At 38.2% G+C, this 23,402-nt stretch overlaps 1 protein-coding gene across 3 annotated transcripts; it reads left to right on the top strand.

Annotated features, from left to right (window-relative positions):
• Nucleotides 1–276: 276 nt before the first annotated feature.
• LOC123701861 (proteoglycan 4-like) lies at nucleotides 277–22,766 on the top strand. 3 transcript variants are annotated; one of them, XM_045649440.1, is made up of 10 exons: nucleotides 277–477; nucleotides 950–1,015; nucleotides 4,347–4,521; nucleotides 10,585–10,780; nucleotides 12,275–12,556; nucleotides 13,921–14,204; nucleotides 14,689–15,051; nucleotides 15,538–17,554; nucleotides 19,111–20,742; nucleotides 21,106–22,766. In XM_045649440.1, exons 3-10 carry the CDS (start codon nucleotides 4,348–4,350, stop codon nucleotides 21,171–21,173), a joined length of 5,016 nt encoding a protein of 1,671 aa, XP_045505396.1. In that variant the 5' UTR covers nucleotides 277–477; nucleotides 950–1,015; nucleotide 4,347; the 3' UTR covers nucleotides 21,174–22,766. The 3 variants fall into 3 exon arrangements, with proteins under 3 accessions (XP_045505396.1, XP_045505397.1, XP_045505395.1); XM_045649441.1 differs by having other exon boundaries at nucleotides 277–417; XM_045649439.1 differs by having other exon boundaries at nucleotides 277–1,015.
• Nucleotides 22,767–23,402: the final 636 nt, after the last annotated feature.

The raw sequence follows: 23,402 nt of genomic DNA on the forward strand, positions 1-23,402 counted from the left end.
ATATGAACCAATCACGTAAATCCTTCATTGGAGCATGAAAGTGAATACAGACAACATTGTAAAGACGTCTATAAAAAATTTAACTGGTTACAACGGGGATGTAAAAATTATATATAAAGAAAATGTAATGAAAATAATGAAATTTTTAATTTCTGAACAATTTGAATAATAAATTTCACACTTAATAATAAATTTAAAGTTTTCACTCCGACGCTTCTACAAAGTATCACACATATGTTTGTCTACTTTGAGTCAATGCGCATGTCAAGTTGAAAATTGCAAATGGCGTCCGTTGTTATTGTTCGTACCGATTAACTATTTGTAAAATATATATTAATCTTTTTACTGATTTTTCTATTGAACTATTATTCTGATGTGATGCTAGAACTCTCAATGATACGGCGCGATACGTAATAAGTACGTTTATATGTATTTTGAGTGCTTTTTTTCGAAATCTATGTGTGTCATGCAAATGGGGTAAGCTAGAATTATCGGATGTCGCTTAGGTTGTTTTGGATAGTTTCAATAAGAATACGGCGTGAAGTTTTGTGACCTAAAGTGTGAATATGGATTTTGCTTAAAGTTTATTATCTACCAACTTGAATTTGAAGTGTAGTAAATAACCAGAATGGCTACAATCAACTAATGTTCCATGCCGTGACTGTACTCCCCGTACATTTCAAAATGGCTGCTGCTCTTCACGATATATGAGCTTTGCGTCACTGGAACATAAATCTGTGGTTTTGATTCCTGAAGAGAATCCTGTAATTCTAGTCTAGTGATTCGATGTGAAAAGTTGAATTTAAAATACGGACAGAGTCCCAGACAAATCTACGGCGGGACAAAAGTGGCGTATCATATGTTTTGGCAGTAGTGGACATTGAGTGACCATAGAACTTAAATTGCCTTGCGAACGAGCCGGAATGTAATGTTGCGCTTGGTTTTCCAGGATGATTTGGGACACGAGACAATAGAAATTGAGTGGTATTAAGCGGAATGTGACATTGTATGATAGGTGAGTGCATTTATTTCGTTTATTTACATTTTGTCGATCGTACAAGTGTACGGTGTCGCTAACAAAATGGACACATTGCGAGGGTGACAACGAGCGGACGGTGGTGGCGGACGTGCCTTCAGCGGCGCCCGGCCCGTTCCACCCGACCGTGTGTTGCTTTACTACGAAAACACGTAAACACGTATAGAAGTTGTGTAACACATGCGGCCGTGTTTTTCCGACCTTGTCTGTAAAAAAGGGAATCTTCCGCACGAAAAGTTTACACACTGAATGTTGTTTGCATGGAATTGTCACAAATAAGTTTATGGCATAGTGACTAGATTTTATATGCCAAATTTCTTATTAGTTTTTTAGTGTTTGTCAATAAAATCTATGGGAACCATGTTCTTAGGTTAGAATTGTTTCCTTGGTATTTACAAGTTCATTTTTCGATTTCAGAATATATCAGAATTCAGAATCTAAAGTGTGTTGTTACTAGTTGAATCTAATGAATTAAATTAAAAACAACCCATGGAAGAGATATATTTATTAATAACAAGAAAATTTGTTAGTGAATGTTATGTTTTATAGTGAAATAAATAAATATTTATATAAAGTAGATCAATAACCTCAGAAAATGTATTCAAATAAAAAAAATTTAATTAGATATATAATTTGGGACTTATTATGTGAACAAATAACAATAAATCAATGAAAATACTTAAGCAATACTAATTAATTTAATATATTAAATACCTATATCTCATAAATTTATATACAGATCAATCAATGTTAGGCCTCTCTCAATTAAAATACGGAGTAGCTTTGATTAGAAGATTTTTCATGAAAATGAACTTTAACCCTTTATCATTGTGCCCTTTGAATGAAATAAAAGATTGCTTTACACAATATTATAGTACAATTAAATTAAATTTTGAGTAACTAAAGTTGGTTATGTTTTCAAGTGTCTAATCATATTCTTTCATGAACCCTCGGTTATTTTGTTATCTATTAAGTAGGGAATAAATAACTAGTAAATATTACATAATTTTGTATTTACACATTATAATGCTTTAATTGGACCATTCAAGAAGTGCTTAATACTATGTATTGTCTATTAAAAATCTGATTATGGGTATGTCTTTTCCGCTTCTGTGTAAGCTCCTGTTTTTCACAATAATTATGATAAATAGGTAGGTAGATAAAAACTTTTTTATTTAACTTATTACATATCTATGACCAATGATAAATTTAAATATTCCGTTTATGTTAAATAATAGAATATCCAGAGTAATGTAGAAAATAAAGGCTCAGTGTTTTGAACTGCTTCTTATAACTATGGAATACAGTTGCAATGGGAAGAATTTTTATTCAATACTAGCTTTCCGCCCACGGAAAGAAAGAAAACCCGTTCCCGTAGGATTTCCGGGATAAAACCTATCCTATGTCCTTTCTCGGGTATCAAAATATCTCTATACCAAATTTCATGCAAATGAAATGCAATGGTTCAGTAGTTAAGGCGTGATTGAGTAACAGACAGACAGACAGAGTTACTTTCACATTTATAATATTAAGTATGGATTTTTAGCTGCCATATATTTTTACAATATTTATGTTTAATAAATATTTTAATTTGTAAAATCATGAATTCAACTACACTATAAGAATCTGGTGTGTATCTCGAAAGGATACTAAACCAATGCTTAGAGAAAAGGAGTGTGTTATAATTAAGCTGGAAAAATACGCAAATTAAGCATTAAGAGAAATTTCAAGATAATGATTACAAGTAACTCGGACAAGACGTCATGTTCAACGTTATTTATTCAATATTAATTCTAAAACATCAAATAAATGATTATGATTACATTTTTAACTTAAGGAAAAAAATATCTAAATCCTTGATTGAGATCGAGATGAAAATACTCAATAGAGAGTTGTTAATAATTGAAAGTGATACAATTTTGTGTGTGCAAGAACTTTTGGCCAAATAGTTGTATCGCTGTTTTGTGAAGTATTGCATGTATTTATTTATTTGATTCTTTATAGAGTCAGTAGATTTAAAATAGGTAATATATATTTTTTTTGGTTAAATTGTGAGATTTTTTCTATATGTATTTAGGTATATATGTAATTATATAATAATAATTTCATCATTCAACTATTGATTTTTTTTAATTATAAATTGATTTTCTTCAAAATATTCAAATATTGTAACCATCTCATTATCACCGAAAAATTTATATTAATTGTTTTGATATACATAATAGCTTTCTTTTAGAGGGATTTTGTATTATTTTTTTCTCTTATCACTACGGACGCGGATTTTGATGCGGTTTTTTTTTTAATAGATAGTGCTTCAACAGGAAGGTTTTAGTATATAATTTATTAGGTTTTAGATAAAGCGGGCGAAGCCGCGGGCGGTAAACTAGTGGTAAATGGTAAGCTAGTGTTACATAATTTGTAAAAGCTGGCAATTTTTTAGTAAAATATTTACTTAAAACTTAATTAAAACTGTTGATAAGATTATGAATATGTTGATGAATGACCTGGACCTTAGCATTAACATTCATTCATATTTTAATAGCATTAGATTTAATTTAAATTTGAGTGGTTTTTTTTTTCTAAAATGGTTAATTACTAGTTCATCATTTAGCATACATACTTATTAGTATATCATGCAGATAATTTGTCTTTTAGAGAATTTTCCCTTTGAGTTAAAGCATTATTTTAAAAAAATATGTGTTATCCAAAAATCTTAATTATCATGTTTTGAACTTTTATTCATAATTTAAGTACTTCCATCTCAAGTATCTCTATTAAAGTACCTGCCATTGAATGGGGACAATAGTTCAATGATAGGGCTTAAAAACAGAGATCTTATTACATTTTATGAACACTTTTACCTTTAAAGACACACAATTTTTATCTGGAATATGTTATTTTTGTTCTACATATTTTTTATGAATTTAAAGTATCTAATGACACACCAATATAACACACAATTTTTCTAATAAGTGTATGTTCTTTTGTATGTTTTTATCAATCATATCAATTTATACCAAAAAATTAACTAAATACCGTTTTTTTTCAATAACTAAATTTTTTATTCTTTTTCTGTTAAAATAAAATAAATTAATATATAATATCCCGACTTAAAGACACTACATGTAACTATTTTTTTTCTGTACTTAAATAAACTAATAATTATAGAAGTGGGGCAATTACAGATTCTGATGGAGCATTTAAGGAGCAATTTTTTGAGATATTAATAATTAAAAAAAAATAAACTTTCCGCGCTAACTTCCTTCCGGTCTATTTTTCGTTTATCTAAATATACCCCAACACGTTCCAGCATGGCAGCGGACAGCGACGGGCCAGGCGCGGCGGGCGGCGGCGCGTGCGGCGTGGTGGTCACCTGCGAGGGCGACCTGCGCGACCCGCGCTTCCCCGCGCGCCTGCGCCGGCTGCTACGCGAGCTGCGCGTGCTGCTCGCGGAGCCACACCCGCACACGCTTAAAGTTAACAAGGTTAGTGTACGCTGTAGTAGTAGTAGATAGATCTTTCAATCGAAATAATAAAAAGACGTGTGGCACTCGGGGACTGCAGCGGTAAAGCTATTGCATAGCATGCCTTCAAGCCACACCTCCGTGCCCGACGGAGTGGGGAGCGTGAGGTTTTTTCGTTACGGAATTTCTGGATTCGGTCCCCGCGCTCAAGGCCCGCGATAGAAACTATGCAATAGCTTAAAAAAAAATGAATGTATTTTTTTTTTTGAGTAAAAAAATCTTAGTCTTTGAACCAATTTTGATGGTTCTTTTTCTATTTGACAGTTCTGATTATTTGAAGGCTATTTCGGTTTTATTCAAAACATGTGGTTATGGATAATTTTTTTTATCAATTTAAATGAAATTACAAACTAGACTATATTTTGTCACCGCATAGATTCGCTATCGCAACGTTGGTAGTCTGAAATTAAAACATTCTCAACTCAAAACATTTATTTAATCAATTAAACTTCTTCTAGAAGCACTTTTGGATAGTCATACATTTACCACCGATTCGAAAGCAGTATCTATGGAGAAGAATGAATGAATAGTAGAGTACTGTTTAACATTTTCAGTAATATTTAGAAGTTGTTCTGTAGAACCGCGAACACATTTTTTTTATAAGATGTCATTGTCAGTGTTACTCAAAATGAAGAAAAAAACCATCCACGTGAAGACGGACATCCGCGTGGACGGAGTCGCGGGCGGAAGCTAGTTTTACAATATAGGAGGATAGAGCATTGACCGAAATTGTAATACAATAAAGGAAAATTTAATCTCTTTTCCAGTATATCTATTATTTAGACAAAATATATTTAAAAAAGAAATCATAATTGAGTATTTGAATAAAAAATTTTTTTGTGCTAAATGGAAAGATTATATATTAGTTTATAACAAAACTATTTTTTTTAATTTTTTTTTGCAATAATTCAAAAGTTATTTCAAAATAAAAATTAGTCTTTGAATCCAGTACCGAAAACACACCGACAACTCCCGAAGCGTCACCCGGACGCGTGTGACGTCATAATGTTAGTTTTCACACATTGCAGTTGATAGAAAAACGTATACAACTAAAACATTTTGACGTCACATCTATGGTGACCAGTCGTGGCGCGTTTATAGTCACGTGATTTTAATTTAAATTTCATCAATTTTTAATTGCTTTTATTTATTTGAAAATAATTTTTTTTGGTGTTTTTTGCATTAAATATCAATATTATTAATAATAAGGTTTTAAAATACATAAAAAAAATCAATAATTTTTTTTTATTCAAATACTCAATTGTTATGTATTTATTGAAAAATTGTTTGTAAAGTGAAAAAGCAGCAGACCGCACACAGGAACTATATCCTACAGCCCAACTTGTCTTCTTGGGAGATTTTAATGCGTGTCATGCAGACTGGTTATACCCATTCCAGAAGACTGACCATGCTGGAAAAGAGACGTTTAACTTCGCCACATCTTTCAACCTTTACCAGCTGGTGAATGAAGCTACTCGGGTCCCGGATATTGAAGACCACACAGCTAATTGTCTTGACCTTTTTATGACAACTGAACCAGACCGATATGTGGTTACGGTTTCCGCTCCACTGGGATCATCCGACCACTGTCTGGTTAAGTCAGTGTCGACATATTCTCCTCCAGACATCACTATAAGAGGAAGAAAAAGAATATGGAGATACAAGTCAGCCGATTGGGACGAGATGCGTCACTTTTTTGCATCATATCCTTGGCGGCAAGTATGTTTCTCTTCCACCGACCCATCGAAAGTTGCAGATGATGTTACCGACGTTATCCGTCAGGGAATGGAATATTACATTCCATTCTCTGACGTTCTCGCGGTTGACAAAGCTAGACCATGGTTTAACAAGGAATGTAGGCAAGCTGATCATGTTAAACAGAACGCCTTCAAAGCATGGGTCGATGCTCGCACTCGCAAATTACCCGATGTTGGTGCAAAAAAGAGATCCTTCAATAGAGCGGCCAAGTCATGTAAAAAAGTTTTGAAAAAAGCTCGATATGATCATATCCGACGGACAGGTGAAAAGCTTGCAAAATATCCACCCGGTAGCAAAGCTTTTTGGTCTCTAGCAAAAGCTATTGAGTCTAACTTCTCTCAGTCTTCACTTCCACCACTCTTGAAACCCGACGGTAACCTGGCTCACACAGCAAAAGAGAAAGCCGATGTTCTGGCCTCACTGTTTGCTAATAATTCACATCTCGACGATACCAATTTAAGTCCACCGATAATTCCCCACCGTGGCTCATACATGTCAAAAATTCGTATTACCAACAAAGAAGTACTAAAAATTATGCAAAATCTTGATGTGAATAAAGCCAGTGGGCCCGACGGGATTCCTGCAGTGGTTTTGAAGACCTGTGCACCCGAGTTGTCTCCTATTCTGACGCGCCTATTTCGCCTTTCCCTTTCGTCTGGAATTGTGCCTAAGGCTTGGAAGCTTGCCAACGTGCAGCCAGTGCATAAGAAGGGATGTCGTGCTGATCCGTGCAATTACCGTCCGATTTCAATCACGTCTTTACTATGTAAGATTATGGAACGTGCATTGAACTATCGACTTCTCGCGTACCTAGAGGCCAACGATCTACTGAACGATCGGCAATACGGTTTTCGCCCTAAAAGATCAACTGGCGACCTTCTAGTACACGCCACGCACCTATGGGGAGAAGCCATTGAGAACCATGGTGAAGCATTAGCTGTATCATTGGATATCTCGAAAGCCTTCGACAAGGTTTGGCACGAATCCCTTCTAAGCAAGCTCCCTTCCTACGGCTTACCTCCAGTCCTCACAGCTTGGATAGCCGACTTCTTGAGGGAACGATCTATTCGGGTAGTCATCGACGGCTGCTCGTCTAATCAATTGGCAATCAATGCCGGCGTACCTCAGGGGTCTGTTCTCTCCGCAACCCTCTTTCTGATACATATAAATGACCTTCTCCAATCAAACATCTTTGGGTATGCAGACGATTGTACGGTTGTGGAGAGATACTTGTCAAATGCTCGTGCAACAAATGTTACCATCCAGAACGAGAGAGAGGCCATGGTGCAGCGAATAAACCAGACTCTACAAAAAGTATCTCAATGGGGAGATGCCAACTTAGTGAAGTTTAATGCTGCCAAAACACAGGCGTGTCTTTTTTCTGCCAAAAGGAGTCCCCTCACCTTAACTCCCTCTTTCCGCGGTGTGTCGATAGAACTAGCCGATAACTTAGAAATGCTTGGAGTTTCACTATCGCCAACCCTCAACTTTGGCCAGTTTATTACGTCCAAAGCTCAACTCGCAGCCAAAAAACTTGGCATACTAGCTAAGGTGCGGCAGTATTTCACATCTGAACAGCTTTTAACTCTTTATCAAGCTCAAGTTCGATCTTGTGTGGAATACTGCTGCCACCTCTGGGCAGGTACCGCCAAATGTCACCTCGATGTTCTGGAAGCTATGGAACGTCGCGCCAAGCGAATTATTGGAAACGACCGGCTATTCGAAAACCGGCTTCTGAGCCTTGGTCATCGCCGCAAAATCGCCAGTCTCTCAGTTTTTTATCGACTTCATTTCGGGGAATGTGCAACTGAATTACATGGCCTTATCCCGGCTTCCCCTTTTTTCCAAAGAACGTCCAGGCGCACGGCGGGATACCACCCTTATCTGGTAGAAATGCCGACTGCACGCACAGCACGCTTTGCGTCCTCCTTCTTAATGCGAGCTGCCAAAGAGTGGAATTCTCTGCCGGCGTCCGTCTTTCCAGAGAAGTATAACATGGGAATTTTCAAGAGACGAATTAACAGGCACTTTCTAGGCGGGCGTGACTTACCACCTTAGATCTCGTCACCACTTTCCATCAGGTGGGACTGGGGTCAAGCGTCCGCCTATCTATGTATAAAAAAAAAAAAAAAAAAAAAAAGTATTAAACTAATGGAATATGCAAAAGTATCTATCAGATAACTGTTAGCCAATTAGCATGGTGATAATATGACAGATACTTAAGTTTGTTGTTCAATATGAGATCTTAGTGCTAGGGAAAAATTGTCATTAAATATTTCAATATTACTAATTTTTTTTGTCTGGTAAAAAAATGGCAGTATAAAAAAATGGTTAAAGTTTAATTGGTTGTAGTAAAACTTAAAAGTAATAGTTTTTACAGTAATATTTTAGTTCATGAAATAATGAAAGGGTTTAATTTTTGTGTCTCATTCAACTCAACAAAAACTTCCCTTCATTTCATTATCAAAAAATTCATTTACCCTAAAATATAATATATGAAGTTGTCGGATTCTTTTTTTTTAGAAAATTTTTGGTACAGGAAGTTTGCGATTATCATATAAATTAGCCGCGTAAAATATTTACTATTTATATTAAACTATCGAAATTAAATGGAGCTATTAAAATAAATTAATTAATAGCAATACATCTGGCATTGAACATGGTCATGGACAGTCTATGATGACGTGGCGATGATTTGAGAATTGTTAAGATTATCTTGATAAGTTTGCATGATTACTATAATTTGTTGAAAGAAAAAGATTGATCAGACTCATAGTTATCATAGTATCTTGTGTTAGTAGTGTTGCAATGCGACAAAAGTTTTTATTACCATAGTAATTTTACTACTCGGATTTGGGGTAAAAATTATGTTACTGATCTAATAAATAGTATGATAGTTTTTAACCGACTTCAAAAAAAGGAGGAGGTTATCAATTCGGCCGGTATGTTTTTTTTTTATGTATGTACACCGATTACTCCGAGGTTTCTGAACCGATTTAAGTGATTCTTTTTTTGTTCGATGCGGGATGGTGTCGAATTGGTCCCATAAAATTTTTATTCAGATAGGACCAGTAGTTTTTATTTTATGAGCATTTTTGTCCAGGTATTTGTAAATGTTGCAAGTGCAAGTTTGAAGTCGGTTGTTTTTAACGCAGTTATTGACTTGTTCATCTTTATGTCTTGGACTTTAATAGATATGTATGTGTAAGTATAGTCTGGTGTAAATTTATAATAATAAACATTATGTTCAAGTTCAATGTTATAGAATCTATCTTTGTTTTTGGTTAAACATTTTTAGTACAATGTGTGTTCGGTTATTCTAGGAGGATCATATTACATTCCTCATAATTCACGAATTAATTAAGTACATAATTTAATTACTGACGAAGGTTGTAATCCTGTAGAGTCTAGACGCTGTAGTTATTATTATGCCTTAAACGTGTGGCATAAAGTTCAAATCGGTTTTTTAGTTCTGAAGTTGCATTCTTCATTAATCCTTCTTTCCCTCTGGCATATTTAAAATGCACTTTCGTCTCTTTATCGAGATCTATTCCTACCTATGCGGACTACACGTGTATGACTTCAGAGTGGTCATGTGATTTAGCTTGATCTATGTAATTATGCGGTGTTCATGTGACATACTCGAAAATGGCTTATGGGAACTCTCGTCTACTCTGTAAGTTGCTAAGTTATAGTATATACATATTATGGCTTATTTCAGAGTGATCAGGTTATTTGTCAAAGACAGTACTATTTAAGTGGGTTGTCATAAAATAAAATGTATTCGTAACGCGTTACACGAGGAGCCGTAGAACTCAGTGACGTACCACGTGACGTCATAAAGCAGGAATATTTTCAGTGTATTAAACTCTTCCTCTTCCGACACTCGAACTTCTTGTGTTTTAATAACTAAGGCCCCAGAACCACAGACACAATAGAAAATCTATTGTGTCTGGGACCGATCGGGCCGCTTGGGGCTCAATGGGCTAAGACTGCTGTAGTGTATAACGCGGTTGTTGTATAAAGGTACAAGTCCGAGACGGGCCGCAGACCGCAAACTGCAACAACAAACTGCAAGCGACACCACTTGTTTCTATGAACATCTATGAAATTGATTCTAAGCGCGGCGACACTGCTGCCTGCAGACGCGACACGCAGCAATTCATAGATGTTCATAGAAACAAGTGGTGTCGCTTGCAGTTTGCTGTTGCAGTTTGCGGTCTGCGGCCCGTCTCGGACTTGTACCTTAAGTGACGCATTGTACAGGTGGAGCCGTGGAACTCGGTGCGCGTGACGCTGTCGGTGCCGCGCGCGGCGGCGGCCCGGCTGCGCGCGCTTGCCGCGGCCGGCGCGCCGCAGCTGCGCGCGCTCGGCATTCTGTCGGTGCAGCTCGACGGCGACGCGGCCGTCTCGCTGCGGCTGCAGCACGGCGCCGAGCTGAGGATCAACACGGAGGCGGATGGTAAGCGTGAAACATTTTTATTAATTTTTATCGTTTTCCCTAAGAATTAGGTAAATTTTCCAAAAAAAAAAAAGTTAAAAACGTCAAGTATTACAGTGTAAAACATTTGTATTACTTTTTATCGTTTTCCCTAAGAGGTAAATTTTCAAAAAAAGTTAAAAACGTCAAGTATTTTAGAAACTAGTATGTTTCGACTAGGTACTATGTACTTTCTTTCTTGAAAATGAGCTATACTTTCACCCCGTTAAATTTATAAATTACACCTATAACAAGGCACCCTGTATGTAAAGATATAGTGTGTATTTATGTACAATACAATACATGTTTAAATATATGTGTCTATTTGTGTATGTTTTCTTGTGTTTGGGGGTTAAAATATGTCTCCGTGCCTACTTTCATCGATATATTATCAAAGAAGAAGCATTTCGTGTGAAAAAATAAATAATTCACAAAATTACATTAAAGATGTTATTAGGTTGTAAATTAATTTTACACAGCTGTTTTTATTTAATTTATGATCCGACTCGAAGGACCAAATAAAAAGTTACGTAAAGTAGCATTGGTTAGAACTTAGTTTATTTTAAAACGTATATTTTCAGCTTGCCCAGCTTGCGGAAATTCCTTTTCTTGGTCTATAGTTAATATTCATTTTATGGATTACTAATCAGTTTAAATTATTTATGCATTCAGCACTAAATCTTGCACTGCATTGAATTCGATATTCTAATTTTGAAAGTCCTAGAGTGCTTTTATTATTTAAATTTTGAATATGTATACGGATGACAAGGCTGTAAATTTTGTTGTTTTTTATTATATTATTGGTTCGTGTTTAAATATTATATTTATAAATTCAATTATAATCCATACTAATATTATAAATGTGAAAGTAACTCTGTCTGTCTGTCTGTCTGTTACTCAATCACGCCTAAACTATTGAACCAATTTGCATGAAATTTGGTATGGAGATATTTTGATACCCGAGAAAGGACATAGGCTACCTTTTATTGCGAAATATGTACCACGGGCGAAGCCGGGGCGGACCACTAGTAGTTAATATATTACGTAACTTATCTGTATAAATAACATCGATCATCTTCAATTCATGCGCCACACTTTTTTGGGCACATGCTCCTCTTTTTATGAAATGTGTAATAAAAACATGTTCCTAACGTTGAAGGACAGACAATTTTAAGGACTTGATGCATTTACCTTTAATATTAATAATATTAATTGCATATATGGAACCAATTTTTAGAAGACGGCTTATACATTAAATTAGACATAAAAATAAACGCTGAATTCATAATTTTAGTGTAAAATCCATTTCTGATGAATTATAGCATAGTGACATTTATTCCATAATATTGTAGATAGACATAGGCTACCTTTATATTAAAAACAAAAGTAATGGTCTAAAAATGCTGGTAGAAATTAAAACATTTTCCAGAGAGATTTCTTTAGAAATTTATAAATTATGACTTAATCCTGTCATAGATGCGGGCACATCACGATCGCAATCCAACACTGAACTGCTGGCCAACCTCGGCGGCATCGGGCGGCTGCTGGCCGACGACGGCGCGTCGACGAGCGGCAACGCCGCGCACGCGGGCGGCGAGCCGGCAACGCCGCGCGACAACTTCAAGTCGCCGAACACCGTGTGCCCGATGGACGGCAAGATACCGCAGAACATTCCCACGCCGACGTCGGACCGATGCGAGTTCCCGTTCGGCAGTATGACGCAAGCGCGGGTTATACACCGCAAGGAGAATACGTTAGGTGCGTTAATCTGTACTTATATTATAAAGCTGAAGAGTTTGTTTGTTTGTTTGAACGTGCTAATCTCAGGAATCAGGTTTGAAAAATTCTTTCGGTGTTAGATAGCCCATTCATCGAGGAAGGCTATAGTTTCCTGTATGTAATTGGTTAAGACACTAAGCAAACTTTATTTGCAAATTTTTATATTGTAATTAAGTCAGCGTGACTGACATCTGTAATACTACCAATTGTACAAGTGTTTTTGAGCGGTGTTGACCACTTAATATCAGATGGCACACCTGCCCCTTTGCTTGCTATGACATAAAAAAATAGCGTGTGTGCCGAGCACACGTGTCAGAAGTGAAACTTCTTTGGCAAGATTCAAAGATAACAAAATCGTCGCCGTACTCCATGGGGGTATTGCCATGACGCGACCTTGAAATTTTACTCTCAAAGTGCCTGAGGAAGTTTCACTTAAAAAAAAATTAAATGATTATGTAGATAGTGCATGTGTATTGTGTAACTGAGAATACTGTTGTTTATAGGATCACTTAACATTGTGTAACAATATGTCACAGATAACTACCTCATTAACTTGTTACATCATCGTATTGATAAAAAATCTTATCTTTACATCTTTTTATTATTTTAACACATACAACATCAGATCAATCATTTTTATAAAAATACTCAAAGTAATGTAAAATATGTAATGTACGAGCTAATATTATAAATGCGAAAGTTTGTTTGTTACTCCTTCACGCTAAAACTGCTGAACCGATTTTCATAAAATTTGGCAAACACATAATAAATTAAGTAACTTGGATTGACACAGGAACGTTTTTATACCAAAAATCTTTTGAACGGATACTATACGGGTGGAAATAGAATAGAATAGAAAACACTTTATTGTACAATGCCCACAAAAATAACATTTACATAAATAATAACTTAAAATAAAAGTACAATTTGGCGGCCTTATCGCTTAAAAGCGATTTCTTCCAGGCAACCTTGAGATATAGGAAAAATAAATCATTAAATAGGTAGAAAGTGCATAAATACATACATATACAAGAAAGTGTAATTGTACATATCTAGTAGGTATATTATATTCCTTATTATTATTGTTGAACTGAATCTACTTTATTGGGGTTGGAAAAATATTAAGTGTAACATTTTTTCGTTACGCGTGACATTTTACCGTTACGCGCCATCTTTTTCTTATCCCTACCACGCGTGATTCGACGTATTTCAGTAAAGTTGCAAAATATTTTTGGAAAAATAACGTCATAAATAAGTTTCACTTCTTACGTGTGTACACTAGTACACGCACACATTTTTTTTAAGAGTATAGTATAATTCAATAACGTGACATTCACTCGCAGGTTTACAAGCGAGCCCGCTGCGCCCCGCAAGCGTGCCGAGCGGGGCCAGCACGGCCAGCGCGCCGACGGCCGAGCCGGCGCAGTTCGCGCGCCCCTCCACGTCGTCGTTCCCCGGCCCGCCGCCCCCGTACCCCGCGCCGCCGTCCCCCGCGCCCCCCGCCCCGCCCACGGTGGCCATGTCGTCGCCGCTGCTGGTGAACCTGCTGCAGAACGATGCGCCCGCGCCGCAGCCGAGGGCGAAGCCGCCGCACCCGGCCAAGCTGGACCGCTTGGAGGACTCGCAGGTGCGTTGTGTTTGCAAAAGCAGGTAGTGAAACAGGTGAACATGTTATGTGCACTGTGTTTTGTAATTCTTTAAGTTTATTTTGTAAGTGCGATAAATTATAATTAATACTATAATTAAGTAATGTAAAATCTGTAGTTAAATCTTTTTCAAAATTTAATGCCTTATTCTATTCTATAGGTAATATTTACCTTTTAAAGGCTTTTGCATGTTTAAGACGTAAGTTATGCATCAATTAATTATTTACAATTACAATATGATGTTTAACTATTTTTCGACTAGTGAAAAAATTCAGTTATACACATAGCTACATACATGCTGAATGACTGTAATTGTCTACCAAACTTATTGCTAATCATTTATATGATTGATAACTTAAATTAACACTTATCAAAAAATAATGTTCGGTACATATAAATTTATAAGTAGTGTAGGTAGTAGGTAAGTGTAGTAAATAGTTACTCACACTAATTTATTATCTCCAGGTTGAGCTAGCGGTCGGGCGAGCACCATTCGAGTACCGCGGCGCACGACCCACAATCCGACCGCCCGCGCCCTCAGCCTCCCCCCTGCCCACGCAAACCCGTCAACAGCGGCCGAACTTTATCCGCCGGGCCTTCGTAACGCGGCCCAACCCCCCCACGCAGTACCGGGCGCCGCCAAACGCGACGATAGTCACGAGGGCCCGGTTCCCCCAGTACCCCGAGTTCCCTCCGCCTCCGCCGCCGTACAGGCAAGCGGCGCCGAGGCCGAGGATACAGCCGCCCAGGGTCACGCAGGAGGACCTGCAGGCGTTATTACCACCACCGCCGACGTCAATGGATCAGAAGACGCAGTCGAGCTTTCAGGTACGGAGTGTTACTATTACTGTTTTGTAGAACATGGCAGATCAAGTGTCCCACTTTTGATTAATTGTGATAGTTAATTCATTAGTTAGTTTATTATAACATTAAGAAACTATGTAACATAATGATTTATATTGTTAATATATGCTTCTATTGCGCTCTTGGTACAACTATTTCATTGTATTGAAAACTTGTAAATTAACACCAAACTAGATTAGATACTAAAATGATTAATGTAGTTTCTTTATTTTAATTTTTACAAAAGTTAGCTTTGCAAGCAAGTTGCATATACTTTTTTGTGTCTCTCTCTTTCTGCTATGTGACAACCTCGTGAATAATCACATCAATATCAATTTTATCTTCTCTGTCTGTTTATGTTCGTACTATAATAATATTCAGATATGTTTTTATATTTTAAATAGAACAAATTAACACTTATCAGGTATGTAAACAATATATGCGTTGTTAACGTTGCCATTACAATTGCAGGAATTCCAGCGGTACCAGCAGCAGTACAACGCGAGACAGCGAGCAGCCTCGCGGGCGGCTTCCACGGCTGACTGGAACGAGCCCTACCGGGACACGCTCGGCCTCTCGCTGCCCGACCTACCCGACAACTGCGACCTCGACCAGCTGCTGCCCACCCTCGGGGCAGACCTCAACCTCGACGACATCTCCGACCTCGACTCCAACAAGCTCGACCTCCTCTACGAGCAGGACCTCCCCAACTCGGCCGACTCCAACCCCGACGCCCTGCTCCAAGAGATCACCGGCGTCCAGTACAACCCTCCCGTTAACGGGCCCTGCTTGGATATCACCTCCAATCAGCCCGGCGATGTGCCTTCCAAGTCCGCAGAGACGTTCAACGATAACTTCATGCCTCCACCGCCTGTGCCTCCGCAAACTAAGTTCCATAATAGCCCTAATCATACGGTGACGCAGAATCCGCCGTTCAAGTCGCCGCCCAACACGACGGTGTCGTCGTGTAGTATGAGCATGGAGCGGGTCGATAGGAGTACGAATCACTCGACGTCGATGCCGCCCCCGTTACGTTTGCCGGTTCGAGCGACCGCTTCAGTTTCCACTGCAACAGTTGGCTCGCAAGCAACCGCGCAAGAGATAGAGGAACAGAGCAAAAGATACCTCATCAAAACGCTCATGAGGGACGACGTGCCCTCTCCACCGAAGGAACAAGAGAAGAAGCCGGAAGAAGTTACCGTGGCGCAGTGTAAAGTTAAAGAGAATGAAACGCCCGAACTTTTTGGCGTGGCTAAAGTAGCCGAGGATGAAAGTAAAAAGGAAGAGGATGTGAAATCGAAAAACAAAGTTATTAAGAAGGAGATGAAGGATGATAAGCTGGTAGCGCAGAAGGGCGGGAAGCCGAGAACGGGCGGGGCGAAGGAGAAACCCGCCGTTCTGAAAGACAAGATTGTACGCGATGGAAAACCTGCCAAAGTTGCCTTACCGCGGCCGCATGCCGCCAAGCCTTCGGCGCCTGTAGTGGAGGCGCCCAAATCCCCTTCAGGTGAAAAGGAATCAATTAAATTAAGGCTAAAACTCGATAAGAATGAGCCTGTCGTACAACCGATGTACAAAGCCGATGTCAGTTTCATCAACCAACAAGCCAAGGGTGAGAAACCGACAGACGGCGAGCTCAGAGTGCCACCGCTTCACATTAGCCTTAGAGGTCCGCATTCCGCCGTCATAAAGAACTCGAAAAAAGAAAAGAAAAAATTCACGCCTGGTGATTTACACACGAAAAAGAATAAAATTCGGAAATCCCTCGACTCAGATGAAAAATCGCATCGGAGGGATTCCGAAGAGTCTCTCGCGACGAAATCGAGTGATAGTACTGAAAACTCAAAGACTGATGAGTATTTAAACCTCAAGAACATAAAGTTAAATAATCACTATGGGGAAGGAGAGACTATAAAGGCGGATGTGAGCGGAGACACGAGCGCCGTGTACAGAATGAAGGCGATATCGAAAAACGCGCATTTAGTAACAAAGTCGCACGACTATAAACTCAATAACAAAATACAGAGCTTAGATATGAAGCTGAAGAAGAAATCGAAGCTTCTCAGCGAGAGCGGGAAAGTAGCGGAGAAAGAGAGGGACAAAGAGTGGCGGAATGACCTGTTAGAGAAGGAGGGGAAATATGCGCAGAACGAGGGCTACAGAGAGACGAACAATCACGACGCGAAAAAGAAGTTACCAGCGAAGGTGGATAAGGACGGTGCGAAATGTGATATAAAAACCAGTGAAGTGCAATCGGTGAACGTGAACGCTGAATGTGAGAACGAAGGTGCTAGTGAACTGGACAGTAGGTTGCTCAAGTGTCATAAAGCCTTGGAACGGACGCTCAGTGCGGACGACGCCGAGAGCAAGTTCGAACACGACGAGACCAACAAGTTGAAACGGACACTCACCGATAGTGCAATTACCTCACCCAATGGGTTACTCTCCTCTGAGAAGAAGAGGAAAACGGCCCATAGTTCCTGTCCAGGTAAGTCTTGTGTATTTTATACGTGAACGTTTTTACGGTACAAATTAGTATATAGATAGATAGATAGCAAATGAGTTTTTACTGTATATTGTTAAGAAAATGGGCATTATGTAAATAATAATTATTTTAAATAAATTATTGTTGAAATGTGTAAAATTATTTACGTGATTGGCAATTGAATATTTAATAGTACCTATTTAATATTTTCTTATTTTATCAACTATGATATCTAAATTCATTTATTTACTTACACATTTGTGTATGATAACTATTTTTCTTATTTTTTTTCAAATATTTTCTTTTTTGTATTATTGGATATATGATTGCCTCTTTCAGCATATACAGAACAATCTGCTTAAAATTGAATTCTGTACATACTTGTAGCATAACACTGTGTTAACCTACAGTGCATGCAGAATTCTAATATATTTATATTGTTATATTGTTTAGTTAGTGTGTGTACCAATAAAATGAAAGAGTAACAAATATCTCATCATAAAACTATAGAAAAATATTTAAATCCAAACTAAAATTACTAAACTATCCTTAATCCTTATTACTGTTCAGCTTTAAAAAATGTTACTTTTTTTTTTTATTGGTCCAAATACTATCAAAATTTATTACAACTTCAACATTAAAAAAATCAAAATGTTTACAAAATTATTGCTTCTGTACATGTGACTTAATAATATTCGTAAATTCAATATATTTCCTATATAAATAAATTTAGACAAATTATTATAAATTAAAATGTATAGAAATATATATAAACAGAATGAAATGAATTGACACTATTGATAAATATTTTCACACAAAAATTATTTTGCATGAAAATCTAAATATATTTAAGCTTAGCTAAATTTTTCCGAAACATTTTGAAACTTGTAAAGTAACGAAATTTTTGAGAAAATCATTAAATAAAATTTTATTAAACATGAAATCGTTACTCTCGCGTTTTCTTTCTATTTACCTGACTTTTGAGTTACTTTTATATGTAGATAGTACAATAAGTATTAATAAATTCATTGTATAATAATAAAATATTGGGCATTCCATTTTTATTCCATATAAAAACCTATTATTCATTTATATTCTCATAATTCCATTTTTCATAAATCATTAGAATGTATAAAATAACTTGAAATATCAAACAAATGCCCATTTTCTTATGATATAGAACATAAACATCACTAAATTACCTAGTCATGGTAGAATTCTGATTTATTTTTATTCCCTAAATAAGAAAGCATAATGATTTACTTATTTATTGCTTTAAATCATTGTTTATGTATCCATTCTAATCCCATTTGATTTTGCAAATATATCATTTGAAGTATCTTAATTCTTAATGCACATTAAGTCTTTTTTTAATTTAAAATTTTGCTTTAAATATAAAAGGATAATGTTTCAATCTCATCCGTTGACTTTTTTATGTCAAATTAATTCATATCTAAATTAAAACTTACACACTCAAGTAGAATAATCTACAGGAGGATAAATCCTCCAATCAGCTGATTATACAAATATTTACAGGAGTACCTTTGTTTGCGTTCCAGATCCTCCTGGATCGACAAACGTAGGCACGATAGGCGCGAGCCGAGTGGACTCATCTCCGCCTGCCTCTAGTCAGCGATCCGGAGCCGTTTCCCCGAGAAGGAAAGAGAGGCCCAAGGACAAATCCTACTGCAAACTCGTCGCTGAACGAACTGCGAGACCCGAAGCAGAGAAGTTCAGCAATAGGTCGCCCAACTCGCAAGCACAAGGCGAAGATTCCGGAATAGAATCTATGGACGCGCTATCAGAAAAGTCGCCCAACCAAGCCAGTCAGTCGCCGCCCGGTCCGCAAAGAAAAGAACGATTAGACATGCCCAGATCGACGAGTCCGACGTCCGTACAGAGGATAATAGGCGTCATAGACCCGGCCCCCGCTTCTGATGAACTTTTAGAAAGGTTATCGTTAGCGACGGGTCAACCTCACTACGATCCTGGACCACCAGATATCGACGATATGGGGGATATTGAAGCAGAGTTGGCGAAAATGCACGGAGACCACATAAACGGTGACGATGCACCCAGAAGACCGCCCGATGAAACGAATCAGACCAAAGAAGTGAAAAGAGAACCCACACCTATACTCAGGGATGACGAGAAACCGCCTAACCAAAGTATAGAACGAGGGGACGATAGGGGAGACCCGACGAAAGAACTTAAAAAAGAGGATGAAGTTAAACTCGAATGTAATATTGCTCAAAACAATGAAACGTGCAAACAAGAGACAAACGTTTCACCTAAAAAAGAAAAGGGCGTAGAAGATTTCGATCATTTGCCCAGCAGAATATCACCACCTTTATACACGTATTCAAATCCAGAAAAAGTATCTGCGTCGGATTCGTCAGAAAGTAAGGAAGAAAAGTCAACAATTTCTGAAAATGGTGAAACTAAAAATTCAGAAACAGAGTGTAAGGAGAAGCCGGAGCAGAAAATAGAGAGGTTACCGCTGAAGGCGGACTTTCCCGATAAGAGCTTATTAGAGCAATTGCTAATAGAGATACCTACGCCGGACTACACGGGGAAGCGACCGGAATCGCCGTCTCCATCTGCCTTAGAGAGAGTAGCGCGGAGTAGTGTTCGAACGAGATCGAGTAGTAAAATGAACAGTCCGGCCGACGGGCCAAAGACGCCGCGGCTGAGCCCCGGGATCAACAAGCTCGAGCGGTCAGATTCGCCCGCTTTGCAGCAGAGAAACTGTCTCAGAAGCAGTTCAGTGGACAAAACGAGTCCAAGAATGGCCAACGCGCCAAATGCACCTAAACCGATACCCGGGGCGAAGCGGAAACGACGTGAGTCCGAAAGCTCGTGCGCGTCCACTATCAGCATAGAGGAGGGTCTCTCGCCCGGCCGGCCGAAGAAGAAGCCGCGACGCGTCGACCCGAAGCCCGCGAACCCGGTGGTGATCGGTGGGAAAGTTAAAAAGGACTCGGATAGTGACAGCGACGAGCCGCTGATTTGCAAAGTGCGGGGGAAAGGAGTCAAGACGGTGAAGCCGGGTGTGAAGGTGGCGAAGGGCGCGGAGGGCGTGGGCACGCGGCGCTCCGTGCGGCACGGGCCTGCGCCCCCCGCGCCCGCAGCACCCGCAGCCCCCGCGCCGCCCAACACCACCACCGTGAGACGGAAAACGAGGAGTGCTGGTGGGTATTTTGTTATCATTTATTGTAAAACTTTAACTATTCAATTATTGCAGAAACAATAAAAACAAGAGAACCGATTAAATTTAATACTATGATTATATATTGCATGTGCGTTTGAAATTAATTGCTAGCCAAAAATCAATACTTCTTTTTAATGCATCTAGAATTTCTTTCTTGGCTAGAAATTCTGAACTGAACTATGGAGATTATTTACATGTTATATTAATTATTACATAGTTAAATAAGTAAAATTGATTGTATTTTAAAGCTCGTATTATATTTTCGAGTAGTCTTCCTTTCTTTCTTAATTTCTATTTATTATGTATAGTAAGTGTTATCTGACATTTTATTTGCATTTTCCAGTGGGCGAAGGCACCGCGGCGAACCCGGGCGCGGTGCGGCGGCGGCGCGCGTCCCGCGACGGCAAGTGACGGCGGCGACGCGCGCGTGCCCACGCGCTGCCCCTGCCGCTGCCCCTGCCGCTGCCCCTCGCCCTGCCCCTGCCCCTGCCGCTCTTCTACCCGCTCGACTGACACACAACTATACGTACTGTGATCGACCGCGAACGCCTCGCGAGTGCCCCGGACTACAGTGTAGACGCGCTCGCCCAGCGCCCTGCTTGGAACACAAAACCTCCGCCCGGCCCCGCTCGGCCGAAATATACATGTGAATTTTCCATTTTATGAATCTCAACAGTTTCTAAATGAAAATTTGATAGTGCAATACGCGTGGGACGCTTCTAATTTATTTCGGATATGTGATACGCGGTGGTGGAAATGCGAGTGTTCGACTTAGTGTTCATGTTTACGATGCCACATGAGCTTTCGATGAAACGGCGTGCGGCGTTGATTACTTTTTTAATTAGTGAACAAACGATGTTACCATTCACTATAAAGCACTCAGTTTTTTTTTAATTATAAGTTAATTTCTTGTATGGAGTATTTTAAGAGTGTCTGTACGAGTATTTACCGGCGGAGCTCGTATGAGAGCGAGCCAAACGCGAGAGCCTTAGTTTAGTAATAGAATGTATCGATATTGTACAAAAAGCACTCTTACTTGTAGGCACATTGTTATAATAGAATAAATACCCGAGAGATATAAAGAGTAAATTCATAAAGTTTTAAAAAGATATTTTCATACGTTTTTGCACGACTCGTAACTTCGTGATCGGTAAAGCGAACCGCGATGTAGTTTTAATACGTTTTAGCGGGAAACGGTCTGACAGTGTGATCTTTGCATTTTTTTATTCTTGAATTTAAAAAGTTATTGACGAGATGGCGGTTTCCCGCGCAAAACGGACGCCGCTATTATGATGTAATGTTAGTGTTTTTATGATTAAGAATTCACGACCAATAATTGTAATTTAAATGTGACATAATACTTAAATAATTTCTTAGTGAAACGATGATAATCGTGACTGAGTGTTTCAACAGTTGTCTGTTTGGGCTTCCAGTATTCTAAACAAAACTTACTTTGATCCGTTATTGTTTATTTGTTGTGAATGGGGATGGGGCTGAGAGAACTCGGACATCTCTTGCCGTCTCGCTCTAAATCATTTGTTTCTTAAAGGTTTAGAGAGAGACGGCCAGAAATGACGTGTTCGTCTCTATCGTATCTTCATTCGCACGCATTATATCAATTTCTCATTTCAGTTCTTGATGTTTATTCTTTATATTATTATTGAATTCAAAACCAGTGACTGTAATTGACTGCAATTTTTGTTTTAGGCACTTTATTTGCACTGTACATAGTGAATTGAATTTTGGAAAAGTTAGTTTAAGTAGTAATAGTATTTATTATTGCAGATTAACATTTTTTTAACCGTTTTGGAAGAATTCGTGTAGTCATTTTTTATTAACAATTTAACTCTTTTTTTACATTGCGTTTGATGAAATTCATATTATTTAATATATTATGTATGAAATTTTATTTTGCGGTTCCTAAGTCTGAGATGATACAATCCAAAGCAATAATAAGTGGATGTGAATCGATTTATTTCTATAGCTATAAAGTTTTTAACCCTTTACAGTGTTTTAAATTCTTACTCGAGTCATTCTCTTTTATTAATTCCCTTTTCCCGCCATTGTGTCCCGTATAATTTGACATGTTGTCAATATTTTAGGTCGAACAGTGATAGTGCTACAATACAAAAATGTGTTAGTGCGTACGTAGTATAATATATTTGAGAATATTTTATAGTTAAATATAATGAATTGCCTGATAAAATTGTGCCCTAAAACATGTGCCGTGGTTAGAGCTGTGTCTACTGCATTGTCTATATAATATGTATTTTTGTTTTGGCTTACGTTCCGTTCGGGCGATCGGACGCTTCGCGGTGGACGCTATGAAATGTTTATAGAAATAATACGTCGCTGTTGTTGTATTGAAAACTACATAATATTTACTATATTTTTTAAATTGTCCACTCCGAAACAGTCGATTGCTAGAAGGAACGTGAACCAAAATGTGTTAGTATTTAATAGTTGTGTGCGTTTAGTTGTGGGGGTGGAGAGCAGAGCGATAATGTGCACATGCCTTTGTGTTACAGTTTTGAATATGTTTCGTCGACTTTTATAAATTATTAGTTGAAAATTTTCGGTTCCGACCGATGTAATATCACTTGTAAATCTTTATGTACAGATGGGGAAATTAATATATGT

This window comes from Colias croceus, chromosome 22 (genome assembly GCF_905220415.1).
Source record: "Colias croceus chromosome 22, ilColCroc2.1".
NCBI classification, from domain to species: Eukaryota; Metazoa; Arthropoda; class Insecta; order Lepidoptera; family Pieridae; genus Colias; species Colias croceus.